The sequence below is a fragment of the Saimiri boliviensis genome, chromosome 7 (assembly GCF_048565385.1).
Source record: "Saimiri boliviensis isolate mSaiBol1 chromosome 7, mSaiBol1.pri, whole genome shotgun sequence".
Taxonomy (NCBI): Eukaryota; Metazoa; Chordata; class Mammalia; order Primates; family Cebidae; genus Saimiri; species Saimiri boliviensis.
Window position 1 is genome coordinate 66,459,695 of NC_133455.1, and position 23,330 is coordinate 66,483,024.

General features: G+C 49.7%; 1 protein-coding gene across 6 annotated transcripts in view; it reads right to left on the reverse strand.

The window, feature by feature from the left end:
• GALNT6 (polypeptide N-acetylgalactosaminyltransferase 6) overlaps positions 1–23,330 on the reverse strand; it is a 42,084-nt gene that overhangs the window by 12,970 nt on the left and 5,784 nt on the right. Inside the window, exons 2-6 of one of the 6 annotated variants that reach the window (XM_074402648.1) lie at positions 21,797–21,882; positions 19,515–19,639; positions 14,540–15,133; positions 11,851–12,023; positions 535–684 (exon numbers count right to left, since the gene is read on the reverse strand). In XM_074402648.1, the coding sequence (XP_074258749.1) occupies positions 535–684; positions 11,851–12,023; positions 14,540–15,030 (814 nt within the window). In that variant the 5' untranslated portion in view covers positions 15,031–15,133; positions 19,515–19,639; positions 21,797–21,882. Of the gene's footprint in view, positions 1–534; positions 685–11,850; positions 12,024–14,539; positions 15,134–16,293; positions 16,409–19,514; positions 19,640–21,796; positions 22,240–23,330 lie in introns of those variants that run through there. The other 5 variants (XM_074402649.1, XM_074402650.1, XM_074402651.1 and 2 more) reach the window with 5 other exon arrangements.

Here is a 23,330-nt window from a genome sequence, read left to right on the forward strand (position 1 = left end):
TCTGTTGGGTAAGGTTGGTGTCCTCATTCCTATTTTACCAATGAGGAAATTGAGGCTGTTAGTGGCAGGGTCAGAATGTAAACTGAGAATTCTCACTCCAAGTCTAGAGCTTTCCCTGATATATATCACCACTCTTAGGGAAAAGACTTCACCCTCCACAGCAGTGGGGCAGTGTTTTGGTTTTGGGCAAGAGGGAGGCCTTCCTGGCTCCATGTGGCCCTATGAGAACGCCCTAAACAAGCCAGTTCTCAGTCCTAACAGGAGGCCTCTCCAAGGGGCCGAGCTCAGAACAAGGTGTAGATGGGGAAGGATGAGTGTCTGGGGCCCCAGAGCACACTTCCAGTGATTTTGGGGTCACCGGTTGTTTTAGGGCTGTTTGTGCCTCTTGATGAAACATCCTTGGGATTGGGGTGAGAAAGGGGTAGATGAAGCTGGAGTGAGTCCCAAGCCTCCTTTGCTCCTGCTGTGGCCCCAGCTCATTCTGGCAGGGAGGGAGCCTCCAGGTTACACCCAGGCTGGCACCCTGGTACTCACAGTGGGCATCCAGGAACGTGAGCACCTCCGCCTGTGCCACGCTGGCTCCCAGCAGCCGGGCGGTGATCAGCCCCTTCCGCTCCTCCTGCCGCACCACCCTCACCACCTGCAGCTGCTTCACGTACTGCTCCAGCTTCTCCTTTAAGTGCTCTGGAAGGGACAGCGTCATTGTGGCCAGTCCATCACTTTGTTGGATACCCAATCCCCTGTGGGCACCAACCCAGGGGCTCTCAGGTCTCCGGCAGGCCTGAATTTTAGCCCTCCCACACTTGCTGCACTGAGCCATTCCACCGAAGCCGGGGCCGGGGAAGGAAGTGAACAGGGCAGATGGGGAGGGGAAGAACAGAGCCTGGCCTGTGGTCAGACCCGCCTCACCAGAGCACTGGCTCTGCAGTGCTGGGTCCCATGCCTGGGCACCTGGGCACCCTCTCTAATGTCAGGGACAGCGCCTTAGAGTTGTATTTCTGTGGTCACACATCAAGTACAAACTTTTTTTTTTCTTTTCTTTTTTTTGGAGACAGGGTCTTACTCTGTCGCCCAGGCTAGAGTGCAGTGGTGTGATCTCGGCTCACTGCAACCTCCACCTTCTGGGCTCAAGCAGTTTCTCCTGCCTCAGCCTCCCGAGTAGCTGGAATTACAGGCTCGCAAAGCCACGCACGGCTAACTTTTATATTTTTAGTTGAGACGGGATTTCACCATGTTGGCCAGGCTGGTCTTAAACTCCTGGCCTCAAGTGATCCACCTGCCTTGGCCTCCCGAAGTTCTGGGATTACAGGCATGAGCCACTGCACCTGGCCCAAGTACAAACTTCTGATAGAGGCTGCCTCCCTCAGTCTCTCCACCCTCAGCCACCATCTTCCACAGCTGCGATTTCGCAGCTCCACTGCACTGTTTTCCAGTGTCTAGGATTCCAGGCTCTTCACAGTAACCATACACAAATGGTGACTCACTCCTTGCTTGCTGGATCAGCAGCAGGATCTCTGACTCTAATTCCCTCTGTAATCTCCTCTGCAGATAGAATTCTTTAAGGTGAAAACATGCCCAGCAGCTTTTAAATTACATTAAGAAAACACTTGCACCCAGCGCCTACCATGGGCCAGGTACAGTGGCCAGCCCAGCCAGCTTGATTATCTGTCCTAAAGAACAAGCCACCCAAAAGCAAGGCTGACCAGGAAACGGGCAATTCCAGGGTGGGTGGGTCCCACACAAGGGCCAACTCTCCTGGATTTGAGGAGCCGGAAAGCTTTTTGAAGGGAAGATGTCTCTACTGAGACCTCCAGCTCCTTTCAAAGAGGGATTTACTTCATAGACCTGTAATTTAGTCTGAAAACCTCAGAGCATTAACAATAGCTCTATTCTGGCTGGGCGCAGTGGCTCACTCCTGTAATCCCAGCACTTTGGGAGGCTGAGGCAGGCGGATCACTTGAGCCCAGGAATTTGAGACCAGCCTGGCCAACATGGTGAGACCCTGACTCTATTAAAAATACAAAAGTTAGGCTGGGCATGGTGGCTCAAGCCTGTAATCCCAGCACTTTGGGAGGCTGAGGTAGGCAGATCACCTGAGGTTGGCAGTTTGAGACCAGCCTGACCAACATGGAGAAACCTATCTCCACTAAAAATACAAAAGTAGCCAGGTGTGGTGGCGCACACCTGTAAACCCAGCTACTTGGGAGGCTGAAGCAGGAGAACTGCTTGAACCCAGGAGGCAGAGGCTGCAGTGAGCTGAGATCGTGCCACTACACTCCAGCCTGAGTGACAAAGCAAGACTCATCTCAAAACAAAAAAAACAAAAAACAAACCAAAAATAGCTCTATCCTGAAACAGTCCATCTCGAAACAGACCGTATTCCAAACCTTACTGTTTTACTAACTGCCATCTTGGTTTATCTCTGCCATGGTTCTGTTCTCTGCAGAATGACGCTGCCTGCAGTTTCAGATGTGGGGGACAGATGTGACAATTGTGTGTCCTTTCTCTTTTGGACTGTGGGATCAGCCCAGAGCTTGGGCCTTGCTCTGAATGCAGCATTCTACAAACTGCAGGTCCTGAAATCAAGCAGCTTAGGGGTTGCATGCAATTGATCTCCCGCAAATGCATGCACACATGCACATGATAACCCAGCACTGAGCTGGAATGTGCGCCCGTGTGGGTGAGGCAGGTGTCTTCATGGTGACTTCCTCATTTAATCTTCCTTATTTAATCTTTTTTTCTTTTTTTGGAGACAGAGTCTTACTCCGTCACTCAGGCTGGAGTGCAGTGGCACAATCTCAACTCACTGCAACCTCTGCCTCCTGTATTCAAGTGATTGTCCTGCCTCAGCCTCCAGAGTAGCTGGGATTACAGGTGTCCGCCACGATGCCTGGCTAATTTGTTGCGGAGATAGGGTTTCGCCATGTTCGCCAGGCTGGTCTCAAACTCCTGACCTCAAGTGATCTGCCCACCTCAGCCTCCCAAAGTGCTGGGATTACAGGCGTGAGCCACTGTACCTGGCCAGCTTTTTCCTTCTTCAATCCTACTGGATAGACAGGGGATCCCAACAAGGTGTTCTTTTATTAGTGGATTCTTCAGGGGGTCATCTGAGGAGGGGGCTGTATCTCACTCTAGGAATGAGGAGGCCTCTTATCTCTGGAGGCCAGAACCTCAAGAATAAAAATTAGCCTCATACAGCCCAGCACTGACTCTGCAAATGTCTGCCAATACGCTGCCAGGTGCCAGATGCTGCTCCGGGTAGGGAGGGGCCTGGTCTGGGTCCTGTCCTCTGAGACTCCTAGGGCACCTGCAGCCCCCAGTGCCGGGCCTGACAGGAAGGAAGGAGGCAGCCCAGGCTCCTCAGCATGGCTGCTGATTCCCCAAGAGCTCGCCCCGCTCTGCTCACAGGAAGTTCACCGCAGTGGAGATAACCCAGGGACAAAACGCCATAGGAAGTGGGTTTTGTGGTGAGAGACAGTGAAGCACTGAGCTGTGAACCTCAGGGGGCCCGCGTGCACTACAAAGCCTTTCTCCCACGCCTTCCTTCCAGTCTGGCGCAGCCGGACCCAGGAATTCTCAGCCTGAGAGGCTCCCAGTCTCTGGCCTCAAGCCCTTCTGGGGAGACAAATCCCCTCAGAAATGCCTCTTGTGACAGTCCTCCACCTGTCCCACCCCAGGATCTACTGGGCAGACCCAGAACTGAGGACACCAGAGCTGAGCATGGCTGCATTGGTGAGCCCAGACACACTCTCATGTCCCCCCCCCCCCACCCCCGCTGACAGCCTTCCAACTTAAGTTCAATACCCCACTACCCCAACCCAGCTTCACTCCTCACAACTCAAGTCCACAGGACCCCAGGACCCCAACACAGACACCACACTCAGTCCTGTGATCTGAAATACCAACTACATGCAGATGGCTCCCGGGCCTTCCTTCCTGACCTTGCCATCTTCACTTGGATATGGAACAAAACAGAAAATTCAACATATGCCCAAAATGAGCTCTGGATTTCCCCCACAAATCCGCTCCCCCAGCCTCTCTCACATCAGTACACGGTGCCAGCATCCCTCCCGCTGCTCTAACCTGGGAGTCGTGCTAAATTCCCCCTCTTCTCCCCTTCTACAATCAGCACATCTGCAGGTACTGCCAGCTCGCTCTCTCCCTCCCCACGGTCACTGCAGCAATCATGTCTGCTGCTCTTCTGCTTTCTAGACCACCCTCCTCAATCTATTCTTGACACGGCAGCTACTATGAGAAGCAGAATTCTCTCTAAAAATCATAAATCAGCCCAGGCATGGTGGCTCACGCCTATAATCCCAGCACTTTGGGAGGCCGAGGCAGGCGGATCACAAGGTCAGGAGATCGAGACCATCCTGGCTACCACCGTGAAATCCCATCTCTACTAAAAATACGAAAAATTAGCCGGGTGTGGTGGTGGGCACCTGTAATCCCAGCTACTCGGAAGGCTGAGACAGGAGAATTGCTTGAACCTGGGAGGCGGAGGTTGTGGTGAGCCAAGATTGCACCACTGCACTCCAACCTGGTCAACAGAGCAAGACTCTTTCTCAAAAGAAAGAAAGAAAGAAAGAAAATAAATAAATAAATAAATAAAAATAGCTCATGCCTGTAATCCCAGCACTTTGGGAGGCCGAGGTGGGTGGATCATGAGGTCAGGAGTTCAAAACCAGACTGGCCCACACGGTGAAACCCCACAATTAGCCGGGCATGCTGGCTCGTGCCTGTAATCCCAGCTACTTAGGAGGCTGAGATAGGAGAATTGTTTGAAGCAGGACCTGGGAGGCGGAGATGGCAGTGAGCCGAGATCGCACCACTGCACTCCAGCCTGGGCTACAGAGCAAGACTCCATCTAAATAAATAAATGAATAGAAAAAGAAAATTAAAAGAAAAAAATAATCTGGAGCTGGGTAGTGGTGATGGCTGCACAGTAACATGAATGCATTTAAAATCAATAAACTGTGCACTTAAATGGTAAAGATGATACATTTTATGTCGTGTGTCTTTTACTACATACACATGTGAAAAATCCAAGCACTGCCCATGGCTTACAGTGGTCTCACAATTAAGTCCTGCTGAGCTTTTAAAAATTTTTTTATTTTGCTGGCATGGCGGCTCACGCCTGTAATCACAGTACTTCGGGAGGCCGAGGTGGGTGTATCACTTGAGGTCAGGAGTTTGAGACCGGCCTGGCCAACATGGTAAAGCCCCCTCTCTACTAGAAATACAAAAAATTAGCTGGGTGTGGTGGTGGGCACCTGTAATCCCAGCTACTTGGGAGGCTGAGGCAGGATAATCCCTTGAATCAGGAGGCAGAGGCTGCGGTGAGCCAAGATCGCGCCACTGCACTTTAACATGGGTGACAAGAGTGAAACTCCGTCTCATAAATAAATAAATAAATTTTTATTTGTTTAATTAATTAATTAATTTATTGAGACAGCATGGAGAATTTGTGTTTCGTCTGCCGCAGCCTCCCAAAGTGCTAGGATTACAGGCCCGGGCCACCCTGCCTGGCCTGCTGGCCTCCTTACATCCACTCCACCAGCACTCTCGCTCACTGTGTTTAAGCCACACTGCCTTTTTCTGCCTCATTAACCAGTCAAGCGTCAGGCCTCTGTGTCGGCTGCTCCCTTTGTGGAGAGCACTAAGAATAGCCTTTCCTGGCTACTCCAGCAAGAGCTCCCTAATTACTCACTCACTAGCCCATTCGCCTACATTCTTTTCTTTTTTTCCCTCTAATTTAGTTAAACTAATGGAGTGTGCCAGACCGGGAGGGAACCCTGGATGCAGACTTAGCTACTCAGGAATGAGGTCTGTGCCCTGCTTCTGACTCAGAGGTGGGGAAGAAAGAGCCACCCAGCTCAGCATGGGGCCTCCTCCCCCACAGTATCAAACGCCTGGAGACTCACTATCATGGGCTGCTGCTGGGTGCCTGGAGAGGAGGACAGAGAGTGGGGACATTGTATTTCAGCAGAGACACAGACCTGTTTGTGTGTGTGTGTAAGGAGAGCTGGTTAATCTGCGCAAACAGTCAAACGCGTAGGAAATTTTATCCCGCTGTGGACAGCAGAGCTTTCTGACCATGGACCTGAGGGTTTTTTTCCTCATTTCCTCACTGAACTGAATGTTGCTTAAAGTATCTCTAGAGTCTGAAAGCCTTCTGGGTAGGGTTGTTTATCCTAGGGTCCACAAATTCCCTGGAATTACATGCAAAAATGTGGATGTTGCATACTGTTGTGGGCAGTGCTGTATACTATTCTAGGGATTTTAACAGATTCTCAAAGGAGGCCAGGACCCACACCTACACACACACACACACACACACACACACACACACACACACACACACACACAAAACAACTAGCTTAGGTTTTTCAGGCAGGTGATTGTTTTGCTTTTGTTTTTGAGACAGGGTGTTGCTCTGTCACCCATGCTGAGTACAGTGGCGTGATTAGGGTTCACTGCAGTCTTGACCTCCTGAGCTCAGGTGAGCCTCCCACCTCAGCCTCTCAAGTAGCTGGGACCACAGGTGCATGCCACCATGCCCAGCTAATTTTTTATTTTTTGTAGAGACAGGGTCTTACTATGTTGCCCAGGCTTGTCTTGAACTCCTGGGTTCAAGTAACTTTCCCACCTCAGCCTCCCAAAGTGCTAGGATTATAGGTGTTAGCCAGTGCTCCCTGATCATGCAGATGATTTAGAGATGTTTGAATTGAGCATGAAGAAATGAACTCAGAGAGAACTGGCCTTAGGAGAGTCCAGAGCAACAAGTCCAGAACAGTCAGGGAGAAGGTGAACATGTAAGGTGGCCTGCTGGAGACCAGCACTTTGGAGGGGCTGCTGGGGTTACTGGCAACTCTGCCCTACTGAACACAGGCTGCTCTGCCTGTTAGATGCTGCCTGTACCAGCCTGGCATTATGTTGCTTGTCTAGCTGGTCAGAGGAGTTGCCTACCTGGGCACTTGTAGCTCATGGACTCACAAAATTTGGGGTGATAAGTTAACAGTTTAGAACCCCTATGCTCAAGGCTGTGGGAGCCCACCTCTTGCATCAGCATGACCTGGATGTGAGACATGAAGTCAAAAAAGAGCACTTTGGAACTTTAAGGCTTAATGAGTGCCCTACTGGATCTTGGAGTTGCATGGGGCCTGTAGCCTCTTTGTTTTGGCCAGTTTCTCCCATTTCAAATGGGCGTATTTACGCATTGCCTATACCTCCATCGTATCTAGGAAGTGACTAACTTGCTTTTGATTTTATGGGCTCATAGGGGAAGGGACTTGCCTTGTCTCAGATGAGACTTTGGCTTTGGACTTTTGGGTTAATGCTGAAACGAGCTAAGACTTTGGGTGGGACTGTTGGAAAGGCATGATTGTGTTTTGAAATGTGAGGACAGGAGTTTTGGAAGGGGCTAGTGGTGAAATGATACGGTTTGGCTGTGTCCCCACCCAAATCTCATTTTGAATTATAGGTCCCATAATCTGCACATGTGGTGAGAGGTAACTGGATCATAGGGGCAGTTTCCACCAAGCTATCGTTGTGACAGTAAGTTGTCACGAGATCTGATGGCTTTTTAAGGGGCTTTCCCCTTTTTTTTTTTTTTTTGAGACGGAGTTTCACTCTTGTTACCCAGGCTGGAGTGCAATGGAGCGATCTCGGCTCACTGCAACCTCCGCCTCCTGGGTTCAGGCAATTCTCCGGCCTCAGCCTCCTGAGTAGCTGGGATTACAGGCACGTGCCACCATGCCCAGCTAATTTTTTGTATTTTTAGTAGAGACAGGGTTTCACCATGTTGACCAGGATAGTCTCGATCTCTCGACCTCGTGATCCACCCACCTCGGCCTCCCAAAGTGCTGGGATTACAGGCTTGAGCCACCGCGCCCGGCCGGCTTTCCCCTTTGGTTGGCTCTCATTCTTCTCTCTCCTAACGCCTCAAGAAGGACATGTTTGCTTCTGCTTCTGCCACGATTGTAAGTTTCCTGAGGTCTCCCCACCCCTGCAGAACTGTGAGTCAATTCAACCTCTTTCCTTTATAAATGACCTTGAGTATGTCCTTACAGCAGTGTGAGAATGGACTAATACACTCCAGTATAAGGGATTCAGGTGAAAGAGCTTCCAAAGGATGGGGAGCATAGGACTGGGAGGAGAAAGAGAATGAAAGAACCCAGTTTGAGAGGAAGGATTGCTGATATGCTTGCTCCCATTCCATATACCCATTCCATTGCCACAAAGATTCCCTAGAGACCACTGCCAAGCTCCTCCCATCTCTGCCAAACTCTTCACCCTTCCCTTTCCAGAAGCCTAATCTATACATTCCTTGTCCACTAGATCCTGTCATTGCATCCCTGATACTTGCTTGCCTTGATTTATTTGTTAATTTTTTTTAGAGACTGGGTCTCACTCAGTTGCCTAGGCTGGAGTGCAGTGGTGCAGTCAAGGCTCACTGCAGTCTCAGCCTCCTGGGCTCAAGCCTCTCACCTCAGCCTTCCAAGTAGCTGGGACCACAGGCACACGCCAATGTGCCCAGCAAACTCTTCTATTTTTTGTAGAGACAGGGTCTTGCTACATTGCCCAGGCTGGTCTCGAACTCCTGGCCTAAGCTGCGGCCTCCTCCTGCGGCCTCCCAAAGTTCTGGGATTACAGGCATGAACTACTGTGCTTAGCTTATTTTACTTTATTTTGTATCTTTTTTTAGAGACAGGGTCTCACTCTGTCATCCATGCTGGAGTGCAGTGCTGGAATCACAGCTCACCACAGCCTCGACCTCCTGGGTTCAAGTGATCCTCCCACCTCAGCCTCCCAAGTAGCTGGGGCTACAGACACATACCACCATGCCTGCTAATTTTTTTTTACCTTTTCTAGAGATGGGATTTTGTTATGCTGCCCAGGCTGGCCTTGCTTTGCTTTGTAATTGCTGCCAAGTATCTGTCCTCCCTGGGAAGATGTGAGCTCCCTGAAGAAATGAACTCAACAGAGCTCACACTCAGCCCTTTCTTCCACTCCCTTCCATAGCCCCAGTCCTCTTTTCAGCCTAACCTAGAGGCAGGAGGGAGGCTGGGGGAGGGCAAGGACAGGTAGCAGCTCTACTCGAGTGGGTGCCTTCACTATTGGGAGTTTGAGCACGGGAGGTCAACCTGGGAGAGCCCCAGACACCACATGCCTCCTGCGAGGAGGGCTCAGCTTAGGGAGACTCCCAACCTAAAGGTGCCTCAGTCCCACAGCCTTTCCTAGTTCCAGCCCCATCATCTCCTCCTCTCAAGAGTATAAGATCTTCCTCTCCAGACTGTGAGTCTTCTGCCTCTCTTCCTGCTGATTATCCTCCTCCAAAGCTGCCAGCCTTCTGAAATGAGGTCACAATTTTAATGACTCCTCCTTACTTTTTTTTTTTTTTCGGAGTCTCGCTCTGTCGCCCAGGTTGGAGTGTAGTGGCACAATCTCGGCTCACTGCAACCTCTACCTCCTGGATTCAAGCTATTCTCCTGCTTCAGCCTCCTGAGTTGCTGGGATTACAGGTATGCACTGCCACGCCCAGCTAATTTTTGTACTTTTAGTAGAAGTGGAGTTTTATCATGTTGGTCAGGCTGGTCTCAAACTCCTGACCTCGTGATCCGCCTGCCTTAGCCTCCCAAAGTGCTGGGATAACAGGTGTGAGCCACCACTCCTGGCTTTTTTTTTTTTTAAATAAAAGCTTTTAGCATGACATGAATGTCAATTCAACAATTTTTTTTTTGAGCACTCTGTCTCAGCCTCCCAAGTAGCTGGGACTATAGGCACATGCCACCATGCTAGGTTAATTTTTGTAATTTTTATAGAGACAAGGTCTTGCCATGTTGCCCAGGCTGTCTCCAACTTCTGGGCTCAAGCGATCCACCCACCTTGGCCTCCCAAAGTGCTGGGATTATAAGCGTGAGCCACTGTGCCCAGCCAATTTAACATCTTTTAAGTCTCATTTCTTATAACAAAGAAAGAGAGCTTCAGCCACACCAGATCTCTTTAGCAAACAGATTCATGTCTTTAGGACTGTGCTTATGCTGTTCTCTTGTGGGAATGCCCTTCATCCACTCTTCTCTCCTAGACACTCATCCTTTAAGGCCCAGCTCCAATCTGGCCTCCACTGAGGACCAGCCCTAGCCACATCAGGCAAAAATAGCACCTCTTGGCTACATACTCCAAGGTGCATTGTCCCCATACCATTAATAAAATGGAATACATACTTATAGTCCTCTCACTTGATGCCAGCCACTCTGTGGCACACGAATCTCATTTATGACCTATATCAGATCCCTAACCCCCCATGTAAGGGAGTCAACTGCTCTTTTTTTTTTTTTTTTTTTTTTTTTTTTGAGATGGAATCTCGCTCTGTAGCCCAGGCTGGAGAGCAGTGGTGCGATCTCAGCTCACTACAACCTCCACTTCTCGGTTTAAGTGATTCTTCTGCCTCAGCCTCCTGAATACCTGGGACTACAGGCACATGCTGCCACACCTGGCTAATTGTATTTTTAATAGAGATGGGGTTTCACCATGTTGGCCAGTCTGGTCTTGAACTCCTGACCTCAAGTGATCTGCCTGCCTTAGCCTCCCAAAGTGCTGAGATACCAGGCATGAGCCATCATGCTTGGCCTTTTTTTTTTTTTTTTTTAGATGGAGTTTCACTCTGTTACCTAGGTGGGAATGCAGTAGTGCAATCTCAGCTCACTGCAGCCTACACCTCCTGGGTTCAGGAGATTCTCATGCCTTAGCCTCCCAAGTAGCTGGGTCTACAGGTGCATACCACCACACACGGCTAATTACTGTTCGTATTTTTGGTAGAGATGGGGTTTTACTATGTTGGCTAGGAGTCTCAAACTCCTGACCTCAAGTGATCTGCCTGCTTCAGGCTCCCAAACTGCTGAGATTACAGGCTTGAGCCACCGTGCCCAGCCTGCCCTCATTTTTTGAAGAGGAAACAGGTTCAGGGAGGGCAAATGCTTGTCCAAGGTCACAGAGCTAGGAAGGGACAGAGCTGGGATTTGAATTCCTGGGTATTGGACTCTGCAGTCCATGCCCTCACACCTGGTACAGGAGCATCACAGCCACAGCAGTGTGGCTGGTGTCGTAAGAGGTCTTCTGACCTATGGGGTTGTTAGTATTTTTAGGGCAGGATCTGTCTCATTTGTCATGTCACATTCAGCTTGCTCTTCCACTCCCTTCCACAGCCCTAGTCCTCTCTTCAGCCTAACCTAGGGGAAGGAGGGAGGCTGGGGGAAGGCAAGGACAGGCAGCAGCTCTACTGGAGTGGGTGCCCTTACTATTGGGAGTTTGAGCACAGGAGGTCAACCTGGGAGAGCCCCAGACACCACATGCCCCTCTGCCTGGGACAGATGAGACATGAAACAGATCCCCTCTGCCTGGGTCAGAGCCAGGCACATAGTACTCAGTAGATGTTTATGGAATTGAAGGCTGGAAGTTTGGTGAGCAACCCCCCTTAGGCAAAAATGGCTGATGGGGGAGTCTTCAAGAGCAGAAGAGTGGCCGGCAGGTAGGAAACAGAGGTGAAGTCCTGTCCCTACCCTCCGCCCCAGCTTTCCCAGCATTTCTGAGTTAGGGTTGGCCGTGGCAGCCTTCAGGGAGTCTTGAAGCCAAAGCTGAAAAGCCCTTGGAGCTCTTTGGCTGAGGCGTGAAGGAAGCATGGGCTACCTGTCCCCCACCTGATTTCTTCCTGCTCCTGGCCTTTATGATGAGCTGTGATGCCAGGCAGTGGGCTGGGAGGTGGTGCCTGCTCTGTTGAAAGACCTGCTTTCCTCCTTTGAGTGCCCAGGGGAGACCCCAGCCCCCTCCTCTGGGCCCCCCCAGCCTCACCCTCAGTGCTGGCATCATCCACTAGTATGATCTCCTTGAGCAAGATGGCAGGCGTGGTGTGTAGGACGCTGTACACTGTCCGCAGCAGCGTGGACCAGGCCTCGTTGTGGAACACAATGATGACGCTGGTGGTGGCCAGTGGGGGACAGCGCCGGAACTTCTGGTCCACACACCTGGAAGTATGAAAGTATGAACAAATTTCTCCTGAGCCTTGAGAGTGCCTGGTGTGGGAGGGCCCCATCCAGAGATTCCCCTAAACCATCCTCCACTCCTCTGAATGGCCACCTACATTCTCTGTAGCAGGTGGGAACAGCTGCTCCCCGTTCCTGTCTCCCTCAATATCTGCCACCCACCCTCAGCCTCTGCAGCCAAACCACTTCAGAATCCATCCCCGCAGAGCTGGCGCAGTGCCCCAGCTGTGATGCTGAGGCTCCTCCACCCGCTTCCCTCCTCTGCTGTCTGCTCTCAGACTAGGAGTTCCCAGGGCTGGTCCTCTTCCTCCGTAATATGTGAACTGCATAAAATGTAATCGAATCCAGAGGTCCCAGAGGGCTAGGTAATAAAGGCCAAATTTGACATCTGAGAAAAGTGACTATGATTTCCATACTCAATGAAAAGAAACGGCTCTTCCCTTTACAATGTACAGTTCCTCTTTAATCCCTCTCTCATTAACTCCCTGTGATCTGACACTGCTCTCACAGCCAACTTCCTGCAAACTTTCTTCAATCCTTATCCACTCCAGCCACTCTGTGGCACGTGGCCACGCTGCTACCTTCTTGACACTCCATTTCAGGAGAATATGTGAATCCTGGATCTCAAGGAATCATGTGACCTAACACCCTTTTCTGACCTCTGCTGGTCAGAGGATTTCTTGAGGACCCTCCAGAGAGATTCCCCGGCTTCCTCCACTGGCTGCTGTCACAACCCAGTACTCTTCTCTCTCTCTTTTTTTTGAGATGGAGTCTGGCTCTGTTGCCAGGCTGGAGTGCAGTGGCATAATCTCAGCTCCCTGCAACCTCTGCCTCCCAGGTTCAAGCGATTCTCATGCTTCAGCCTCCCGAGTAGCTGGGATTACAGGCATGCACTACCATGCCAGGCTATTTTTTTTTTTTTTTGTATTTTTAGTAGAGACAAGGTTTCACCATGCTGGCTAGGCTGGTCTTGAACTCCTGGGCTCAAGTGATCTGCCCACCTCAGCCTCCCATAGTGCTGGAATTACAGGCATGAGCCACTGTACCTGGCCCCAGTGCCCTTCTCTGTTGAGGAACTCCTGATAGCTCCAAGTGGCCCCCTGTTCTAAGGCTATAATACTTGGCTCAAGTCTCAAGAACCACAGGTTCACAGCTCTAAAGACTCATGAATCTGGGGATGAGGGCTGCCATTTGAGAAGAAGCCAAATAGGGTATAACTCTTTTTTTTTTTTTTTTTTTTTTTTTTTTTTTTTTGAGGCGGAGTTTCGCTCTTGTTACCCAGGCTGGAGTACAATGGCGCGATCTCGGCTCACCGCAACCTCCGCCTCCTGGATTCAAGCAATTCTCCTGCCTCAGCCTCCTGAGTAGCTGGGATTACAGGCACGCGCCGCCATGCCCAGCTAATTTTTAGTATTTTTAGTAGAGACGGGGTTTCACCATGTTGACCAGGATGGTCTCGATCTCTTGACCTCGTGATTCACCCGCCTCAGCCTCCCAAAGTGCTGGGATTACAGGCTTGAGCCACCGCGCCTGGCTGGGTATAACTCTTAAGCTGGAAAAGACAAAGGCTAAGTGAGAAAGACATCCTGTCTTTAACTTGAGGATCATGGGAAGGCAGCCATGGAGGCATGAGAGGGAGAGACTGCCGCTCAAAGATCTAAGTGCTATCTCACTGTGCAAGGTTAAGGCTATAAACTTTAAATAAAGGTTGGAATCAATTCGCGGCCTTGCGGGCCTTCATGGAGGAAACAAGGAGGTGTGAGGATATTTCTGACCACCAGGGCTGCTGTCAAGAAAAGTCCCCTCTCCAAACAGCTCAGCATTAGAGTCCCACAGTCTCTGGGGCAGGCCTCAGTAGAGGGGAAGACTATGGAAACCACAGCCTGCTATCAGCTCTCCCCAGTCACCCCATGCCAGGTCCTGGGGCCAGGCTGAGTCCCCTCCTCTGCATCATCTCACTTTCACAACTGCGCTTTGCTCTAACAGGTCTCCCCGGGCCTCTGGCCTGACCCTTGCACCACAACCCCTGGGATCAGCATAGTTGTTCTGGGAAAGAAGTGAGGCACAAAGGAGATCCTTGCCCATATTATAAAATCACTTTCTTCTTTTTTATTGTTTGAGACAGAGTTTCACTCCTGTTGCCCAGGCTGGAGTACACTGGTGCGATCTCAGCTCACCACAACCTTCACCTCCCAGGTTCAAGCGATTCTCCTGCCTCGGTCTCCTGAGTAGCTGGGATTACAGGCATGCGCCACCAAGCCCAGCTAATTTTGTATTTTTAGTAGAGATGGGGTTTCTCCATGTTGGTCAGGCTGGTCTCAAACTCCTGACCTCAGGTGATCCACCCACCTTGGCCTCCCAAAGTGCTGGGATTACAGGCACGCCTGGCATAAAATCCCTTTCAAGGCTTTCTCGAGCCCTTGACCCGTGGCCCTGGACGGACCAGCCATGCCTTTAGCAAAGCCCTGGTCTCCCCTCAAGGACTGAGTGCTACTTACTCAGGGGGTCGTGTGTCTGGCCCCAGGGACCTCTGCAGGGAGATCCGGTCACTGGCAAAGGCATTGAAGCAGTGTTTCTTAAAGCCTTCTTCCTTTTCCTGGGTCTCCAGGGGGGTCCACTTTCTTTTCTGAAATGCTTTCCCATCTGCCCCAGGGCCATTGGGGTCCTGTGGTGGCCGTTCCCAGAAGGGCTTCAGTTCAGCTGGGGTGTAGAACCCAGGAAGGCAGGACTGGTTTGTGGAGAACAGAGTCTGCTGGGGCTCTGGAGCCCTGATTTGGAGCTTGGGCATTGAATCTCTAAGGTTGTTCACGGCCTCCAGCATGAGGTCCAGGACGTGATCCTTCTGGCTCACCAGGGACTTCAGCCATGGCTTCTCTGTGGCCTGCTCCCTGCTGCTCACATCCCTCTGCAGGAGGAAGAGGAAGAGCACAAAGGTGCAGCCCACCATGGCCAGGCGCAGGGGCATGTGGCGTCTGCGGAGGAGCCTCATCCTCCAGAGCCAAGGAGGACCCCAGCCGCGTTAGCTCCTAGTCCTGAGCCCAACACTGGAAATTGCTTGATACGTCGTGGTGGCCACAAGCTGGGGCCTCAGCCTGAGAAAGGAGGGGATGAGAGAGAAGTGAGCCAAGACAGGGTAAGGAGGGAGTCGGGTGCTGGGGGTTCGAGGCCAGGCTCTGTTGCTGAGTGGTGGCATCACCTTAATGACCACAACTTTCCCATGTCTAAATTTCCTTCATCCGTAAAAGGAGGAGACTGGAGGCAGTGTTTCTTTCCTGCCCTAAGATTCTAACATTCATGGACCTGGAGTCACTGGAACACTGAAACACTACCTGAGATTTAATCATTAAACTCATGAGATTTCATTGTTAAACTCATGAGATTGAATTCGTTATTAACTGCTTTGGGAAACAACTAGGTATTACCAAGCAAAATTTAAAATGAGCACAGCCTGAGCCAGCAATTCCACTCCTCATTTTATATCCCAGACAAACTCTGGTACATGCAAACCAAGAGGCATGTGCAAGAACATTTATAGCAACACTGACTAAAATGGCAACAAACTGGTAAAACCTATAAGTCCACCAGCAGAATGGATAAATAAAGTGGAAAATACCCAGACCATGCAGTTCTCTACAGTGATGACAAAGAATGAACCAGTTCTCCATGCAACAACGTGAATGTGATGTTGGATGAAAAAAGCAAGTGACAAAAGGATACATAGTATGATTCCACTTATAGAAGATGTATAATCACGCTAAAACGAAACAATATCTTGTTCATGAATACAAATATGTGATAAAGCTATAGAGAAAGCTAAAAAGACCAGCCTGGCCAACATGGTGAAACCCCGTCTTTACTAAAAATATAGGCTGGGATCACGCCACTGTGCTCCAGCCTGGGCAACAGAGCAAGACTCCGCCCCCAACATCCCCCCAGAAGAGAAAGCTAAGGAAATGATATAATCAGTTTCTGAAGGTGAAGAAAAAGGAACAGGATTAGAGATGGGTAACAGGGGACTTCGAAGTGTTTTTTTCCTCGAAGTGGATGATGGCTGCTGGTGAACTGTAATTCTTTATACCCTACACATATTTTATAACTATTTCTTGGCCAGGCATGGTATAATCCCAGCACTTTGGGAGGCTGAGATTCAAGGATCACTTGAGCCCAGGAGTTCGAGACCAGCCTGCACAACATATCGAGAGCCCTTCTCAACAAAACTTTTTAAAAATTAGCAAGGCATAGTGGTGCACACCTGTAGTCCTAGCTGCTTGGAAGGCTGAGGCAGGAGGATTGCTGGAGCCCAGCAGGTTAAGGCTGCAGTGAGCTATACTCAAGCCAATGCTCTTCAGCATGGGTGACGGAGAGATTCTGTCTCTAAAAAAAAAAAAAAAGGTACGGTGGCTCACACTTGTAATCCCAGCACTTTGGGAGTGCTGAAGGAGAAGTGTTGAGTGCAGGTGGATCACGAGGTCAAGAGATTGAAACCAACCTAGTCAACATGGTGAAAGCCCGTCTCTACTAAAAATACAAAAATTAGCTGGGTGTGGTGACACATGCCTGTAGTCCCAGCTACTTGGGAGGCTGAGGCAGGAGAATCGCTTGAACCCGGGAGGCAGAGGTTGCAGTGCGCCGAGCTCATGCCACTGCACTTTAGTCTGGTTGACAGAGTGAGACTCTGTCTCAAAAAAAAGAAAAAAAAAGTTATCTGTATCTACTCATATTTAAGAAAAAAGAATTTAACAGATTTCATGACAATACATTCTTGGCAGGGCTGGGCATGGGTGTTCACCAGCCTCCACCCCCAGGCATGTGGATCTACGCCCGGGAGGATGAATGCTTGCAGAGCTTTCCGTGTGGAATTCTGGACACATAAGCTCACTGGTTAAGCACTAGACATTGGTGGCAAAGGACCTGGGCACAGATTCCAGTTCTTTCTCTTCTAGTAATAGCACCTACCTCCTAGGGTTGTTATAAGGATTATGTTCCTTCCCCAAAAAATTCATGGACAAAGCTTAGCAGTCTCTGCACACGGAAAGTTCCCACAAAGTGTTAGTTTTGATCATTAGCAGCTGTGTGACCCTTGGGTGATTTACTTAATCCCTCTAAGCCTCAATTTCCTCATCTATCAAGTGGGGGCAACTAATACCTAACTCACAGGGTTGTGGGGAGGATTAAATCAGATAATGTAGGTAAAACGGTTGGCAGAGGGCACCTGTCATATACTAAGCCCTCAATAAATGGTATCAATTATTTTGATCCCTGCTTCACTACCCAGCAATTATCCTCAAGCACCTGGCCCTTAGCTAAAGCCACGTTCGTTACTCCCTGAATGTTTTGCTTAAAAGTAAATCTGGCTGAACTATTTAATGCTATTGTTTTTTTGTTTTTTTGGTTTTTTTTTTGAGACGGAGTTTCACTCTTGTTACCCAGGCTGGAGTGCAATGGCTCGATCTCGGCTCACCGCAACCTCCGCCTCCTGGGTTCAAGCAATTCTCCTGCCTCAGCCTCCTGAGTAGCTGGGATTACAGGCACGTGCCACCATGCCCAGCTAATTTTTTGTATTTTTAGTAGAGATGGGGTTTCACCATGTTGACCAGGATGGTCTCGATCTCTCGACCTCGTGATCCACCCGCCTCAGCCTCCCAAAGTGCTGGGATTACAGGCTTGAGCCACCGCGCCCGGCCTTAATGCTATTGTTTAAATGCATGAGCTCTTGCCTGTGGAGAGGCCTGGTGTCTGAGATCTTGGGAATATGTGGCCATCACGATCTCAAGTGGGGAGCTGGATTCACTCTGGACTGAGGTACAAATGTGGCTTTTTTTCTTTTTGAAACGGAGTTTTGCTCTTGCTGCCCAGGCTGGAGTGCAGTGGCATGATCTCGGCTCACTGCAACCTCTGCCTCCTGGGTTCAAGCAATTCTCCTGCCTCAGCCTCCCCAATAGCTGGGATTACCACCATGCCCAGCTAATTTTGTATTTTTAGTAGAGATGGGGTTTCTCCATGTTGGTCAGGCTGGTCTCGAACTCCTGACCTCAGGTGATCCACCTGCCTCAGCCTCCCAAAGTGCTGGGATGACAGGTGTGAGCCACTGTGCTTGGCCAAATGTGGCTTTTATAACATCAGATTCAGCAGTACCATCAAAAATCAAACAAAAGAAATCTCTTTGAGCATCTACTTTGCATTAACTAATGTCTAGGAGATAGGAGAGATTTGTTTATTCCACCAGTATTTACTGAATACCTGCTGTCTGCCAGATAGTCTGCAAGAGGAGGGGGACACACAGAGACATGCAAGGCCAGCCCTCAAGGATCCTACACTCAATTGGAGGTGTCGGATTTTAAATAGAGATTACCCTATGAGAAGCAGAATCGTGCTGAAGGAGAAGGCATGAAGAAATGCAGCAAATGGGGGAGGGTAACGTCTGTGAAGAAATCTCCTGGGGGAAGAAACTTGGGGGGAGCACTGACTGGTCAGTAGGAGTCAGTTAGGTGAGGTGAGCACATTTCAGGCAGAAGGCACAGTACCTGCAAAAGCCTAGAGATGGGAGGCAGCAGAGCGAGTCTCAGAACTGCAAGCAGTCTGGCATGGTGGGAGAAGCAGACATTGGGCCGGCAGAGGTGGCTGAAACCAAGTTATGAGGGCCTTGTTCATCATGCTGAGGAGCGTTTGCCCTTGACCCAAGGCATGGGGAGTAAGGAAGGGTTAAGCTGCGAGCGCTGCATTACAGGAAGAGCAATATGACAGTGGTGGAGGGTTTCCGTAAAGGGACCTGCTTGGCAGCTGGATGACCCATTCCGGGTCTGACCCAGGAAAGTTATTAGCAGCAGGGATGGAAGAGGGAGGATGTGGTGCCAGGAAGACTCCCTTGGGTGATGGGGTGGGACAGTTTACCTCATCTGGTACACAGAAGGACACAAAGGCTCAATTCCTTTCCCCAAGGGATTTGAAAACCTTGTCGGAGAACAAGAACTGGTAGCACCGAGCAGGTCAAGGAAGCACCTGTCCAGGGGGATCTCAGGAGCAGGAAAAGGACCTTTCACTGAATACCATCTTGCACTCTGAACCCTGACTATACTACTTATTCAAAAATTACTAAAATCAAAGGAGAATAGCACAGAGAGTAAGTGCTAAGCTGAGAAAGGTCGAGTTCCCTGTGGGCTTGAGGAAGCCTTCAGGGAGGAAATGGGAATCCAGTGAGCAGGAGTTTCTTGTCACAGGGATTGAGCTATGCCGGGGCCAGGACAGGGGAAGATTCACTAGAGCTAGACACCTCATCATTCTGGAACTGTCCTGGCTAAGCCCACACAAACACAGAGGCCTGCAGAATGGGGGAGTATATGCCATGACAACTTTGATCGGTCCGCAGGCTGCATCTTCCCTGCTACCTTCCCACTCCAGCACAAGGGAGCACAGTTAGAAACAAAGATGTGGTAACATTGTAGTTATTAGCTGTTGCCAGTGCTCAAGACTCACCCCCCTCCAGGAAGGCCTCCCTGACTGATTCACTCAGAATCACCCAGGTTACTCCAACTCCCTCATCCTGGCAGTGCCTCGTGGTCCCGTGCAGTGGGGTTTGTCTTTGCTCCTTTTTATTTTCCCTGGAGAAAGAAATCTAGGGTTAAATTAAGCTCTTCCTAGGCATCTGCTCTCTAGATCCTGTCTGGCTGCCTGAAGCTTTCTCTCTGAAACCTGCAGTTCCTCAAGGTACTAACCACATCCTGAACCGAAACGAGACACCTGGGATTAGCCTTGGTGGTGAGGGACTTGCTCTCTAGTTTGTTTGCTCAGCATGAGGGCAACAGGAAAGAGTCCCTTAGAAGAGACCCAGAATCCAGTGGGAGCCACAGGACTTTGGGGTTAAGGATTTTTGCTCCCTGTGTAGGAGATGATTCCCAGAAGTGTGGTTAGCAAGGTCTTGGAGGTCACCCCTCTGCCAGCCTTGGAGAAAGAATAGCTACTGTGATAGTACCGTGCCAAGTGCAGAGCTTCACGAGATCTGCCCCCGGTGTCTTGCGTAGCTCCCTGACCTCTGGGCTCCCACACCTGGCCTCCTGCTTTCCTGGCAAGTGTGCTCTTAGCCCCCATCCACTCATTTCCCTCTCGCTGTTGCTCAGCATTTCTTCCCAAGTCTTCTTCCTCCAGCTACCCCTGGGCCTGCAACTCCTCAGACCATCTTGGCTTCAATGCCAAGATGACGCTAGGAATCCTCTGAGAAGCCTGCCTACATTGAACAAATGGGACTTGCTTCCCTGGCCCCATCAGCCAGAACACAAACTTACCTTCTCTCACTGGTGTAAGGAACTGAGGCTTTACCCAGCCCAGCTTGTATCAAACTGCTGATTACAATCCACTGCGATATTATAAAATAAATTTAGGGTGTTGCAAATCAGCATTCAAAAAATTCTTTAAAAGACCAGTTAGGGCTGGGCATGGTGGCTCACACCTGAAATCCTAGCACTTTGGGAGGCTGACGTGAGCAGATCATTTTAGGCCAGGAGTTCAAGACCAGCCTGGCCAACATGGTGAAACCTCATCTCTACTAAAAATACAAAAATTAGCCAGGCATGGTGGCAGGTGCCTGTAATCCCAGCTATTTGGGAGGCTGCGGCAGGAGAATAGTTTGAACCTAGGAGGCGGAGGTGGCAGTGAGCAGAGATCATGCCACTGCACCCCAGCCTGGGCAACAGGAGTCCCCCAGCCTGGGCAACAGAGCAAGACTCCATCTTAAAAAAAAAAAAAAAAAAGGCCAGAAGACCAGTTAGCTGGGCGTGGTGGCACATGCCTGTAATCGCAGCTACTTGGGAGGCCACGTCTGGAGGAATGTTTGAGCTCAGGAGGTCGAGGCTACAGTGAGTTTTATGTTATGATTGTGCCACTGCACTCCAGCCTAACAGAGCAAGACCCTGTCTCAAAAAAAAAAAAAAAAAAAAAAATTGAAATAAAAAAAAACAGAATAGAATGAAAAAGAAAATATCAAAGTGCATCACATATCACAAGCAACATAGGTAAGTATTCCTTTTTTCTTTTTTTTTTTTTGGAGATAGGGTCTCACTTGATTGCTCAGGCTGGAACGCAGTGGCACAATCTCAGCTCACTGCAGCCTTGACTTCCTGGGCTCAAAGGATCCTCCTACCTCAGCCTCTGGAGTAGCTGGGACCACAGGTGTGTGTCACCACAACTGGCTAATTATAATTTTTTTGTAGAGATGGGGGTCTCACTACATTGCCCAGGGTGATCTTCAACTCCTAGACTGAAGCAATCCTCCTGCCTTGACCTTTCAAAGTGCTGGGATTATAGGTTTGAGCACCAAGTCCAGCCTGAAAAATAAATTTTTATTTTAATGTTTGTTTCAGTCTATTAAAGATACACACTGCCTGATACAAAATTAAAATGATAAATTTGTTATTCAAAATTCATACAACTAAAGACAAGTTTAAATGATTAAATTTTCAAGTGATAGTTTTTTATTATTTGTAGAATTTATGCTTGTAATATGATTAAAGTATAAACTGCCCTAAGATTTTGGGGATGCCGTGTTACATATATACAGAGACTAGGTCTGGCTGTAAAGTATATTTCTCACTTTGCTCCAGTCATAGAAGTTTGAAAGCCAGTAACACAGTCCAAACCCCCCAGTTTATATTCTAGCTCCCCTCCAAAAAGCCTTCTCAGATCTCCCAGCAGAATTCATCTCTTCCTGCTTTGCCCTGTTAGGACTCGAGTTTTATTTGTACTCCAGTCTCATCATAGCCCACCTTGTGTCGAAGGAATCTCTTCTAGACCTCACGTGTTTGTGGATTCCTGGACCGAAGAGGCCATGCTATTTTCAGCTTTTTATCACCTGCAAAGTTTAGCACAAGTTTTACACATAGCAGGTGTTCCATAAACTTTTTTTTTGGAGACAGGATCTTATTCTGTCACCCAGGCTGAAGTACAGTGGCATGAACACAGCTTTCTGCAGCCTCGACCTCCCAGGCTCAAGCAGTTCTCCTGTCTCAGCCTCCTGAGTAGCTGGGACCACAGAGGTGGATGCCACCCGATCTGGCTAGTTCTTTTTTTTTTTTTTTTTTTGAGACGGAGTTTTTGCTCTTGTTACCCAGGCTGGAGTGCAATGGCGCGATCTCGGCTCACTGCAACCTCCGCTTCCTGGGCTCAGGCAATTCTCCTGCCTCAGCCTCCTGAGTAGCTGGGATTACAGGCACGCGCCACCACGCCCAGCTAGTTTTTTGTATTTTTAGTAGAGACGGGGTTTCACCATGTTGACCAGGATGGTCTCGATCTCTCGACCTCGTGATCCACCCGCCTCGGCCTCCCAAAGTGCTGGGATTACAGGCTTGAGCCACCGCGCCCGGCCTGATCTGGCTAGTTCTAATAACTCTTGTCAAATGAGATGAGGCTGGAGGGGTTAAATGTGGAGCACTGGCTTCACTAAATGATGTTCTCGATGCACTTACTGCAAGAACTTACTGCACTTACTTGAATTACAGGATAGTCTGCCATTACACATTAGCTTGCTGTTTTGACCAGGTCTGTCTGTGAGTCTAACACCCTCATTTTATCATCAGCGAGGCCAGAGTGGTTAGGTGACTTCTCTAGCAACACACAGCTAGCTAGTGGCTCCCAGGAATAGAACCCGATCTCTCAACTCTTAGCCCACTACTCTGTTTACCACACTCATACCCTTGGAAGTTGAATGGGAATTTGGGGACCAGGCCTGTACTCCCTGAGTCTCCCCCACTCCACCTGTTGATCCCCTTCCTGGCATTTGCCCTGCGCCCGCTCAAGGATACAAATGCTTTAAAGATGCGGAAACTGGAAGTCCCAGGCAAAGTCTTGGCTTTTGTGAATGCCAGTCAGCCACCCAGAACACGCCCTAGCTGGCCAGGTGGCCTCTTTGTAACAATGTTTCTTTCTGTTTATCAGCTGAGCTGGTCACCTCCTCAGACGTGGCAGCAGGAAGCAAGCAGTCCTCACCACAGGGATATTTGCTCAAGTTACTCAGAGGAGGGCTCAATTACAAGTTTCTTCGGAAAGTGATGACTGTCACCACTCTCACCACGGGCACAGGTGTGTGGAGCTAGACATCATACTGGGGAGGGGGCAGGTCAATTTCAAGCTACTGGTTGGGGAAATGGGGCTGAGAGGCTGTTTGGCCCAATGACTGTCCTTTCTTCCTCACAAGCACTTTCTCTCCATCAAACACACACTCATCTCCAGTCCTCCATCCATACTCATGCTGTGAGCAGAAGAGCAAATTATCTCCTCCAAGCCCTCCTCCCACCTCTGACC